Genomic DNA, 12,787 nt, shown 5'->3' with positions numbered 1-12,787 from the left:
ACAAACAACATAATCCAGCATAAATGAGCACTGCTATCAGGAGCAGCAGCAGTCCTGCCCTCCTCTCCCATTCATCTTCACTCTGTGCTTCATCTTCTGCTTCTTGTTGGTACTGGTATCCACACAGCTCAGCAGTGGACTGCCTTTGGAAAAGGCCTGCAGAGCTCATCCCAGGCAAGCACCTCAGCCACTCACCTGAAAAATGGTACTCCTGTTTGCATGTCCCCTTTAAACAAGCTTAAATAATTGGATTGTTTGGCAGTCAAACAGCTTTGACAGCAGGGAGTGAGTACACACATTAAAAGTAGCCTGTGCTATAGTGGTCTTCCAGCAGCCTTCTGAAATGCTGAAGATACGAGCTCGTTTCTCCCCAGGCCCATGCCAGCCACAATTTGGGAAAACTTCAGTGTCAAGCACCGTTCAGTTAAAAACTTCAGGGGAGACTCAGGGAAAGACCACCACTACTGAAATAAGGATGTATTGTGCTGTCAGATGTTGGAACAAAGGACTCTGTGCTTATCTTGATAAGAAGGCCTCTGTGCTGTGGACCCCAAGTGATACGAGGCACCCTGGGCTAGAACAGAGCAGGAACCCTCACCTCCACTGAGTAACACTGTCCATCAGACATCTCCACCTCTAGCATTTCTGTCAGCCCATGTAACCACCTCCTGGTTCTGCCTGGCAGTGGTTCTTCACATGCATTTTGTAGGGTTTTTGGTTTGATTTCTTTGGAGACCTATTTATTTTTTGTTTGTTGTGGACCTGAATCTTCCCCTGGATCATTTAAGGAGTCTGACCACAAGGTCAGCGATGAAATGCTTCAGTCCTTCGGTGAATCTGGGTCATGGTGGTTTTGTTTTTCTCCACATACGGAAGAGTGAAATCATATAGCTTTTTAGTAGAAATAGTACTGTAATTGAAAATTTATTTTAAATTTCTAATGTCACTGAGTACGTACAGTTTATGAAAGCCAAAGTCCTTTCCTGCTACATTAAAAAGAATAAACAAACCCCCAGCATAGCTCCATTAGAAACTCCCTAGGCACTCTCACTGAACGGAAAAGTGCGTATGCAGAGAATACACAGCAAACACTTGTTTGTGCTCTGCACGTTCTCTAATGGAGATTCAGAACAGCAATGTGTACAGGCAGGAAGTTTCTTCAAAAACCAAAGACAGCCCCAACTTCACCATCACGCACTGAAGGCCAATACTGAAAGCCAACACATCATACAGGATTCCACTCATTGACAGTAATTCCTTAAGACTTAAAACTAATGCATTAATCACATTAATGATAATCCACTAATGTGAGGAACCTGGAGATAAAAAATGTAGAATCAGGGATATCTTCTGCAGTAATAGTGTTACAGTTTTAGGTTAATACTGCATTAGAAAATTAGTCTGAAGAATGACAGGAGGATTAACCATGTCAGCAGAGCACATGAAGTGAATACCATGGTTTAAGAGAGCAGAAAATGATAGAGGAGAACATTAAATGTTTCGACGCAGAGAATGGTTTGCATTGAGGATGTAATCTGGAAAGGTGACTAGACGTCTGCTTTTCAAAATCAGGCCCAAAGTATTTAAGGACCAAAATCATAAATGCTTTATTTAAATTGAGTGATACACTTGTTTTGGCAGAATGCACCTTCTGTACTGCTCCTGATCTATGTACCAGAGGGCAGTAACGCCACCACTTCCAACACTTCCAGTTCATTCTCACCAGGATGATCTCACAACGACAGTGTATTTTTCAATAAGAGCAAAATAGGGGAAAAAAAAACTAAAACTTGTCTTAGAACAAAAAGGCCTAACAAACCCTGGGAGCACTGACTGCAACACGTTCAACAAATATTCAAGTCACATTTCATAACTTTATGAAACTAGTATCAAAGAAAAGAATATATAGTCAAAATACAGAAATAAAGCTGAACGAGAGAAAACAGCCTGATGAGATCAAACAAAAGTGAAACGGAACAGGTTAATATGCACAATTTAGCTGAAAGGTTGCTTTCCTTCTGCAGCAGTATTTCAGCAACTCTTTTCCTCAGTAGCAGCTTAGAAAAAAGAGCTAATCTGAAAAAAAAGACGATATGCATCACTTTAAAATCCTCCTGTATGTGTTACTGTGATTGTTTGCAGAAACAGTGTCACCCCAATCTGCAACCTATGCTTATGTCTTATTTAATGAACATGGTGGACTTCTACCAAGAAAACAGAAGTTGAGAACAAAGCATCTGCATTCAGGCTTCCATTACACATACATTTGTCCTTCTGTTGGCTACGAATTCCTTTATTTGTGAACTGCAAATGGTTAAGATTTGCTTACACTTCCAAACCTTTTGTTCGCCACAGATAATTCGTTTCTAAAAGTGTCTGATGTAGCACTCACTAATTACAGAATTACAAAAGGTAGAATAAGGCTTTCCCCTGCTCCAAGATTTATATTTTTGGTAAAGGTAACGATATATCCGCTTCACTAACACCCTAATAATAGGCATACATATAGTTGGATATCACCATCCTTCCAAAGAAAAGACTAAAGACTAAAAGACGTATGCACTTGGTTTTTGCTCAGTATGAAATTTCAGAAACAGAACTCATTTTGCTACGATAAGCACTGTGAATTACATATAAACACGTGGAGAACAATGTGCCAGGCACTACCAAACAAGTTCGATTAGTAATGACGATTCTGCAGTGCTATGGTGCACTATCCTGTAAGTCCAGATTGAAAAACAAAGCAAAATTAAAACAAACAAAAACCCCCAAACCGACCTGTTTCGATGCACGTTTGGCATCAAGAGTACTTTCTGATCTTAGACTCAGTATGCTTGTTCCACGGTTGAGATATTTAGAGTACCAGATTTTTCCGCATCAGACAGCAGGTAGCTGGTGCATACGTTTCAGACAGCAGAACTAGGATTTCTGTAATTTGAGATGGGATTGCTAATCTGTTGTTAAAATGGCCAAAGTGTGCAATAGTAAGGCAGATTTCTCATTACACCCTCTCTTAAGATGCTCACTGTTTGATGAGACAAACAAGGTGCTTTAGAACAGCAGAGTAATAGTACACAGACAAGCGCCAGAATGAAGGAAAACCGCTAAAATGGGAACTGCCATTTCTCTCACAATGAGAAATAAAGAACTTTCGTATCTGGTATTTGAAAGGTTTTTAACAGCTGATATTCAATATCAGCTGATTCCTGAAGTGTTGGCAAGATACCAGTTCTCTGGTCCTGGCCATTTCTAATGTTATTTAAATATTCACATCATGCAATAAGCAGTTTCACACACTGCAATGTAATGGAAAATACTTCCTAAACGCATCAGAACTGAGACCCAAAGCAGAACCAGTAAATAAATACCTCGCATATATGTCAAACTATATTCTTCAAACAAAACCTTACACCTTATCAAAGAAGTCAGAAAGTACTAACAAAAAATTATATGCTTTCTACCATAATACTGTTAAATTTCCATGGCTGAGAATGTCCTGTTATTTTTTTTCTGCCTTTTTAAATTAGGTGACAAAGTAGAAATTCAAACACAGAAATAAAATGCATATATATGAGAGCACTGGCTCAGCGAGATATCAAATATACAGCATTCTAGTGTCAAAAGTACAGGCAGAAATGTCCAAGATTTCTTGGTGAAAAAGGGGAATTTGAGGAGTAAAAATTCTACTTAACAATCACTCACATTTTAACAGTGCATTAATTATAACAAAAGCTGGATGATAAGTGAGCAACATAGTCATAATGTTCAGTGTTCAAAGCAGAATGTTATCCTCTGCTCATTTAAATGAGGTTGGAACATATACTCATGTATGTGGAACTTTAAGTAGCTATGTTATTTCAGATTTTCAGGATACTTCCAAGAGGCAAAGGTGTGACACCGGGTTGGACGATAGTACAAGATGGCGTTGGTGGAAGTGTTCCTCTCGACGCTGTGCCTCTGGCTTGTTGAAAGATGATTAGTCCTACAATCTTGTCTGATCTATTCTTTTGCCTCTAGGAAAAGGGTTTCTTGAGGATACAGTTTTACCTCCAGTAATGATTTATTTGGATCCAGCTGGGTCACCTGGAAAGACAAGAATGAAAAGATAAACGTAAGTAAACTATTTTGAACGGCTTATCTTTGCAGTCGAGATTTTTTGCTGTGAGAAATCTGTCAGTGATAGTGGAAGCTGTCAGCATGAATTCCCAGAATGTGGTGGAGAAATGAGTAGAACTGACACACAAGTCCACTGAACACCAAATCCAGTGCAAGGCAAGGGGTAAAACACACCACCATAAGCAGAAGGGGCAGAGCAGGACCTTCCTCCTTTCACTGGGAGCGAGATGCTACATCAGCACACCATCTGGCAGAACTGCATCTCAGCCCAACTACTGCAGTATATATACATTATGCATATATATGTACAAGTATAATGTGCCTGCACATGATTTACGTCTACACAGTTACATGTGTACATTCGTGTTACAGGATCGCTTACTGGAGTCTTGACTTCTTGTCACATGTGCAGAGGTATATGCACAATGCAGGTGGGCACAGCAGAATTCCATTGGGAGATTATTAATCTTATGCTATGGCTATTAATGCAAATCCATACTCACGAACATTTTTCCTGAAGTTAGATTTGTTTATAGCTGTGACCATTTCATGCAACTATTTTCTAAAGTTATTCTTTGAAAAAAATTCAACCTCAAACAAAATATTATGAGTTAATATGAGAAATTATAAAAGTAATAGTCTTCTTAAATACATCATTTACCAATCCTGCTACCAATTAGCAGAAACAGCACTGTGCCTTTTCCCTTCCCAATTAAAATAGACAAATTTAAAATACACTTGTATTTCCATTGTTTTATTCGGTAACTATACTTGTTAAAAGTATTAGCTCTTTAATGAGCACATCACTTTCTAGGTCCATTGAAATCAACTTAGTTTCACCTTCCTGACTGCAACAGAATTTAAAACATACGTATACATATAGATGTGTATAACAGAAGCATCATCTTATTTTATTTTCCAAAGCAGAGACATATTTTCTTACACTTCCAGTACTGTGGTGAGCTGTTGCTAAGTGGCTGAAGAGAAAAATAATTTGTAAGAACACCAGAGTCGATTTTAGACTCCTATTATCTACAGTCCAATTATGCATTCCTGCAGAGGTGCTGCTTAAATTATTGAAAGGTTAATATCCTAGAAAGCAAATCTGTTATGTAAAAAAGAGCCAAAGTAGTGCATTTAAGTTTGTGATTACAGAAGTATGCTAATTAAGTATCTTGTTGCATTTTTTGATGCTTTAGTATTCTACTGCAGTCCACTGCGCTGCAGTGCAGAATGGGAGGTAAACAGGAGTCTCTGCAATTCACTGCACATAATTTATTGTGCACCTGTTAGAAGCAATTCTCCTTTCAGTTGAGGCCATTATCTAATTAAGTCTCTCTACTTTAAAAGCCTGCAACCCCTTTCTGCACGAAAAAGTAGGAGAGAACAAAAACAAATCTTCCCTACGTTTGATGAAAAAAAACAATGAAAAGCAAACGTAGGTAATGAAAACAGCATTCCAGACTGTGAGCATATGAAAAATAATTTTTCACTATTATTATTTTTATTTCTATTTATTATTATTATTGTAATTCAAGGTTCATATCCTAATCTAACCCTAAGGTTTGCAAACTTCAAATACTTCAGATTTTAACAACACAGTGTTCTTTCCTCAAAGTCCTTAAGCTCAGAAGGTTACTTAAAAGCACTGAGGAGTACCCGCAGCAAAAGGACTGCGCAGATTTTCACCATAATTTCAGTGTGCTGCTTAATTCACTGAGGGACAGCAGAGTTTGCAAATGTTTACACCATTACCCAATTAACTAACAATATGGCTCATGCATCTGTCAACAAACAAAGCTGTTGTTGCTTTGTTTTAGCTCCTTGGCATTTTCTGTTCATATAGGTCGTCATTGTACTTAATTATCACACCATAACCCTTCTGCAGCTTCTACTTTGTTATTTGTGGTTTACAAACATGATGTTCACTACAAAGAATAGCAGCCTTATTAGCAAATCCACCTCCTACCAAAATAAATGGTTTCTCTTGTAAATATATGAAATATAAGACCTAAGATGTTTTGGAAGTATTTTTTAATAGACTTAAAAGCCAAAGAATTATGTATAATAGAGATTGAAGAAGAGCTGTAACCCACAAAGATGTGTGCAGGGCAGCATATTCATAAATTATATCAAGTAAATTTCTGTGGGTTATTTCACAATGCAAAGTATTAAAATATGTCCATATTTAAATTTATGTACTTCGCTTCATCAGCATTAGGACACATTCTGGAGTCCATTTCAATGCTGAGACGTTGCTCTCGTGTCACTGCACCATGTTCTGTTCTAAAGAGCCCTGCACATTATCTACGTTATATTGTCCAAAAACTCCATACCTGCATTACTTAAAGATTTATTGCATATTATTGGGAATTACGCAGGAAATAATTTAAGCATGCATTTATATACTTAATCTCACGTGCTCCTTTTGAACTCACTCATAACATAGGTACCCATAATGCTCAACTACACGCTTTCTGATTAAGATTGCAAAACAAACTGAGTTAAGCATTCAGCACTTGCTAATCAAACACCCAAAGCTTAATGTTTCTCTGTATTTTAGAGTCCTGCAATATCTGTCTTACTAACGATCACCTGCTCTTTTAGAGTCTGCACACAACTCCCATGGTGAGAGCACTTACTGAGGCAAAGGTATTTTGAACAACATATTTTGTGGTTTTGTTCAAGTGAATTCTTAGTATTATATTACAACGAAACATAAAATAAAGACCTCTAAGACTGGGTTCCAAATCTGCATAGTGAGGAGGGTGGTAAAGGAAAGGCATGATGTTGAGATGCTAAGAGTGTAATTTAGTGACTGCAAAATTGCTAAATACTCGAGCACACAGGATTCTGTAGAATGACATGTATACGCATTTACCATTGTCTCAGAGCCAAAGCGAACAGCATCTGAGGAGCTGTCATCTTTAGGCAAGTGACTTTCTACACAAACAGACACTCTTCAGGGGAAGGTTTCCTAGCAAGGTGCCCAAAGAGTGGTAACAGGACCTTATTTCAGTCAGTGTTGTATCTTGCCATGAAGTGTTTCAAAGTACACTGGTAAAACAGCATTTTTCTTCCATCTATGGATACAGATTTACAGGGCCTTATGTTTTGATGCACTAGAGCTAAGACTTAATCTTTTAATTCCAATTAATATAACCCGTGCTGGATTGGTGCATAGGAAATGTATTTTTGCAACAGGTATTTGTTCAGATGAATTCAGTGTTAATTATTTCAACTAAGCACAAATTTGTGAAGTATTTCTGCAGCGCTCTGAAGTTTGACCGACACCTGACTATGCAGAACCACCACAGGAAAGCTGTGCTGATTTCTGTACTTCTCTTGTAAGAATGCAGTGCTGCTTAGGCTTTATTTTGAACAACTACCTTGTTTGTGTGGTTTTCTTTAAAGGCCCAATGGTGAAAAATATCACTGGCATAAACAACATTTTGTTCCTTCTCGGATCACTTTAGTATTATTTCTGTCTTTCCCTTTGCAGACCTATCCACTCTGTTGCACGCTCACATCCTACACAGCTGTACTTTTACAATTTCAAAGGTGTGGTTCCTTACCCTTCCCAACTCTGCAGGGAAAAGATAAAGACAAAATAAATGGCTTAATGCCCAGGAAGGTCATTTAAAAATGAAGAATCAAATACACAATTATTATGACACTTACACAAGCAGTAAATATCACACCCTTCACCTTTCTCTCCACCCTAGGACAAGGATCTGATTCCTGAGTAGCACAGCCTCTATACCATTTACACACGCATGAATACATTTAATGAATCTAATGCACAAAGAGTTCTTTTACTCTGTTTCCTAATCCTCCTAAAGTATAAATGCAATAGAAATTACTTAAAGGCACACCTGGTAAAGGACCAGGTCTGTTTAAAAAAAACTATCTTCAGAATGACACACAAACAAATACAGTGAATTCTTTCCATATATTGGAACATCCACGGGTGATGCAGATAATGAGTCCAACTTGTGCAACAAACAGAAGTAGGGTTACTTCACATAAATATATGCAATTAGATCTGGTTTAGTTGAATAAACTTCAAGATAATTTACATCTGAATTGAAGAAAGCCATCACAAATAAGGGAAAAATATGTCTTAGTAAAAGACTTCTAGTCTAACTACAGAGCTTTAATGTAGATACATTCTACTCCATCTTATTTTGCTCAAGTGATTTTCTCAAAACATTATTTTAGATTCAGCATATTTAACAAGTATATTTACTGAGCAAAGCAACAGATACCGATACAACAGAATACTGATGCTGTGTCCTGTACTTTGAGCAAGCTGTCCAGCCTCAGAAAAGCTGTACAGCTGGCTGAGATGCCATCTATGTCGTGTAAACTGTCAGCAGCTGATCGTAACCGGTATAAGGCACTTTGCTGCATAGATTATAATCAGTGAAAGCATATAAACCGTAATTGCATTACTTGTCTTTTTAGACAGTAAATTAAGAAGAAATAGCAACTGTCTTCTTGGTTTTAAAAACACTGTGCATAATGATAGGGCAGTGTAAATAACAAGCCCACGCGTGACGTCGCTGTATTTCTGTAGTGAGGCCTGGACTAGTTGGTGCTTTATAGAAGTCCAACACCATGAATTCATGATCCTACTGAACATCTTTTTAATTGGGAAACATACGTCATGTTAGTAGGAACAAAGCTTAAAAGAACATAAACACTAATCATTCTTACACACCCATAGAAGAAAAGGTGATGTTGACAGTACCAAAATATCACAGAGGTTGCCTTTTATACACGGAGAGCAAAAACTCGAGCATAGCGTGGGTGTGTGAGCCAGACGAGCTATCTGCACACAGTCAGCAGTGCAGCTCTCCCACTGTCAGCAAATCGCAGAACTCCAGTTTTTAGGCCAGAGCAAGATGCTGGAAGCTCTCCTCAGATTTTATGTTTTCATCCCTTCCTTCTGTTTGGTTTGAAATCAATGATCTATTCAATAATTCCCTGTGTGATTTCTCAGAAAAAAAAACAGAAGTTGATGGAATAGCCTGGAACACCTCTTTTCCTGACAAAGATAAAGCTCCATCACCTTCACAATATTTACTTTCAGTTTTCTTGCTGAGTGTAGAAAAGATTTAAATAGTGGCATTTACAGATCAGAGCATACTTTCTGCTGTGCCAGGGAGCAAAGCAGTCTGTTGCTCGTGGGCATTGCTGCCAGCATGCTTATACCAAACTAACCATTACTTATGTATTTAATTATTTTAAAAATGTGCTAGCTACAGAGATGAGAGATCCTAGCCCCAGAAATTCTGTAGCTGTCACAGCAGATATTGGTGATGTGCTGAAAGAAAGCTGCATCTTCTCAAAGTCTGCAAATATATAAATGCATTTAGTGCCTGAAATGCACTGCAGGAACTTTGCTTTGCATTCGTAGGTCCCAAAGGGGAACGGATGGGAACGCAGTCACTCATGTGAGAGCGATCCATGACTGGATTCATACACATTTAATTATAACTGCATGGAAAAACAATCCAAAAGGATTTTTTATCAAGTTCAAAGGATTAAGATGTTCAGATAGCACAATGATATCTACAGTATAACATTGTGATTGGTAGATAGGTAAATAGAATGGAAAGCGCGCCTAAGACTGCTCTGGTGATTTAGTCTGATGTATTACTTATGCAATTACCAAAACAGCAGGAGATCATTAAATTTCTGGTAAGCAGACACAGCGTTCTTAGTATCAGTACTACAAAGGCTCTTTATTGGTATTTTATCATTACATTTTCTTCCTAAGATGAGAATAAAACCACTAAATTGACATTAAGTGTAAATTCTGCAGAGAAAAAGTTAAAAATGTCTTCAGACTAGTTTATGCTGCGCAGTGCCATATCCAACAGCAAAGTTCTGGAGCTTAACTAAGGCACCTTCCTGTTAACAATAACACATCTCCCCTGAAGTAAATGTTTTGTAAAATGGTGCAGTGCTGAATAAAAGAACGCTCCTGGTCAGAGGGATGTGCTTGGATGGAATATATTAATCACGTGGTTGGTATTAGTCACTGGGTTAACTAATGAGGATGACTCAACTAAGAGCTCACACACACAGCACTGAGCATTCATTTCTCTGGTGAATGCTTACTTTAGTGAGTCTCAGGCAGAACAGCTAATCTGAAATGCACTCCTATTCACTGAAATTAGTTACACATTCCCCATATTCAGGGAGAGTTGTCATATGAGATCAGAAACTATATTAACTATATTCATTTACAGAATACAATTATTTTTAGAGTAAACTTACATCTACATCTCTGTTCTGTGAAGTCACCTAGGAAGTGATTTTATCACAGTTATGCAAACACTACATCTAAAGAAGCTGATCAAGTCTTTCATTCTTGGAAGAAAACATGGAAAGTTTTTCTATAATACTTAAGAGATTTGTTTCCTACATACATGAAAATTGTATTTACTACATACATGAAAACTATATTTTCCCCACAAAAATGAACATTGCATTTCAATGAGCATCTACTCTCATACTTTCAAGAACTACAAGCACTGCCATCAACTTCAGCAGGACAAGAATATCAAATATCAAATCACCCTTTGTAGGTGCTGACCAACAGAACGTGGCACTACTCTGTGTGAGCAACAAACTTATCAAAGAACAAAACCCAAGCACATGCTGGTTCATGAGATTCTGGTTGCAAGTCTACATGCTTCCGTCCTCCCAAATTCAAAAGTGATCAGTCCAACCATTTCACTGCTAACAGTCAACAGGAAGAAAGACCAGAAATCATGCCCTCAGAAGAGGCATGGGGGTATGCAAGCCTGGTACGGGCAATTTACTTAGACAAATTCTCAGTGTCTAAACTAAACTAAACATAATTGCTTGAATAAATAAAATAATATATCCTCAAAGAGAGAAAAGGCAAGGGCAGGTAGTATTGACATAATGACAGTTTTAACTGCTAGGTGGAGGGATGTCTAACTTTGGAAGCGCCTGTGGCCTCCTGCAGATTAGATCTCAGTTGGTAACTATATGCCAACATCAGATAAACTGCCCTGAGTAATTCTAGATTACTGTGAATGAAAACAGATAGGCCTTAATTAATATGGTAGGAAATATAATTAATATTACTGCTGAAATTACACGAATAATGTTACATTTTATTCCACCAAATTCCTCCTCGTTTAGATTTCTTTCCCAGCTTATGTGAATGACTAAATACTAGAACTGTTATTAGGTATAACCACAATACTGTGTGAGTCCTTTCTCCACATAAATATTTCTTCATTCTTTCTATCAAGATGATGTTAAAATTGAGAAGTGGGCCTGGACATACATCTTTCTCATGAACTATTTAATGAGTTTAAACACCAATCTAATGAGTTTAAAAGCAGATTATTAGAAGGAATTAGTTTGCACTGTGTGCAGTGCAGAACAATTCATACAGAGAATGGTTTCTAGAACACAGTGAAACACACAAAATTGCTAAACCACCTAGCACAGTCGTACAGGGATCATAACTTTACCCTCCTGAGAACATCAGAGGATGGTCACCTGTTCGGACGACTGCTGAGCACTGAAGCTTAACTTACTATCCTGTCGTGTTATTTTCACCATGGGAATCAAAGAGGATTACTCCCACCAGAACACTGAAATGAACAGTTGTATTTGGTTTTATCTTACTCTCTATACATCATTAAGAATGGTTTGGCACTGAGTTTACTGAAACTCTGATTGTACCTAATTTAAATTAACATGTGATTTGAGTGAAATTCATTTTCCACGCTTTCAAGGGACACAGATTTTTGTTTCTGTTTATTCAAACTGCTGTTGAAATTGCTTAATTAAAAGGATTTAAAAAATCTTAATACTCTAAACAGAGCAAACTGGTTCTGAATTATTAAGCAACATTTTAAATGCATTTAAATAACCTTAAGTGACTTAACTGGCACCTGATCCTAAGCCCTGTCTCAGAAAAACAAAACGTGAAATACTGTAGAATCTTGGCTTACCAGGGCTTCCAGATACAGTAAATAAAAAGCTTAAGTCTCTAATGCAGTCTGTAAAACGTGTTCTCTCAAATACATAACTAATGCTCCACTTCAAGCATTTGTAGGCTGTAGCTTCGATTTTTCAGATGAAATTAGTAAGCTCAGTCTTTATTTGCAAATGAGAGGGACTTGAGAGAGCATGCCAGGATCTCACCTTCTGATGCAAATCACAAAACTTCCACAAACATACTGCTAATCCTTGTAGCACTACTTTGGGTGAATTTGTTCTGCACATTTTGAGTACAGCTTCATCTAGATACGGTACATTTCAGCCTTTTTTAATACAGCACGATCAAGATGCCCAGTCCACAAGACATTAAAGGCTTCCAGGAAGACTTCTGCAGATCTCCAGTGAAGGAAGCAAGGAATCAGTCATTCAGAAGGTCTACAGAGTGCTGGGAGAAGACAGATCCTGCAGAAAGCAGGCTGAGATGACTCATGAAATTAACGTCTGGAAAGGCTTTTGAGGGAAAGGGACTTGATAGAAATATCGAAAAAGAAAGTTGACTGAGGATGCTAATGTGCTCAGTGTAAGCTCTTTTTTGTTATAGTTGAATGCATTTTGAAGATTAGAGTGACTGCTGGAATGAAAAAAACAATAATTCTAAAATCAGCACATAAAT

The 12,787-nt window shown here is 37.7% G+C and overlaps 1 protein-coding gene across 1 annotated transcript in view; it reads right to left on the bottom strand.

The window, feature by feature from the left end:
* Nucleotides 1-1,582: 1,582 nt before the first annotated feature.
* FAF1 (Fas associated factor 1) overlaps nt 1,583-12,787 on the bottom strand; it is a 142,010-nt gene continuing 130,805 nt past the window's right edge. The window contains exon 19 of the mRNA XM_065738862.1: nt 1,583-4,083. Within this exon, the coding sequence (XP_065594934.1) occupies nt 4,000-4,083 (84 nt within the window). The 3' untranslated portion in view covers nt 1,583-3,999. The remainder of the gene's footprint in view (nt 4,084-12,787) is intronic.

This window comes from Cyrtonyx montezumae, unplaced genomic scaffold (assembly GCF_038088225.1).
Source record: "Cyrtonyx montezumae isolate F1298 unplaced genomic scaffold, pur_monq_1.0 scaffold_1, whole genome shotgun sequence".
NCBI classification, from domain to species: domain Eukaryota; kingdom Metazoa; phylum Chordata; class Aves; order Galliformes; family Odontophoridae; genus Cyrtonyx; species Cyrtonyx montezumae.
The sequence above is the reverse complement of the archived record's forward strand: the minus strand, read 5'-3'. Positions and strand labels throughout refer to the sequence as shown.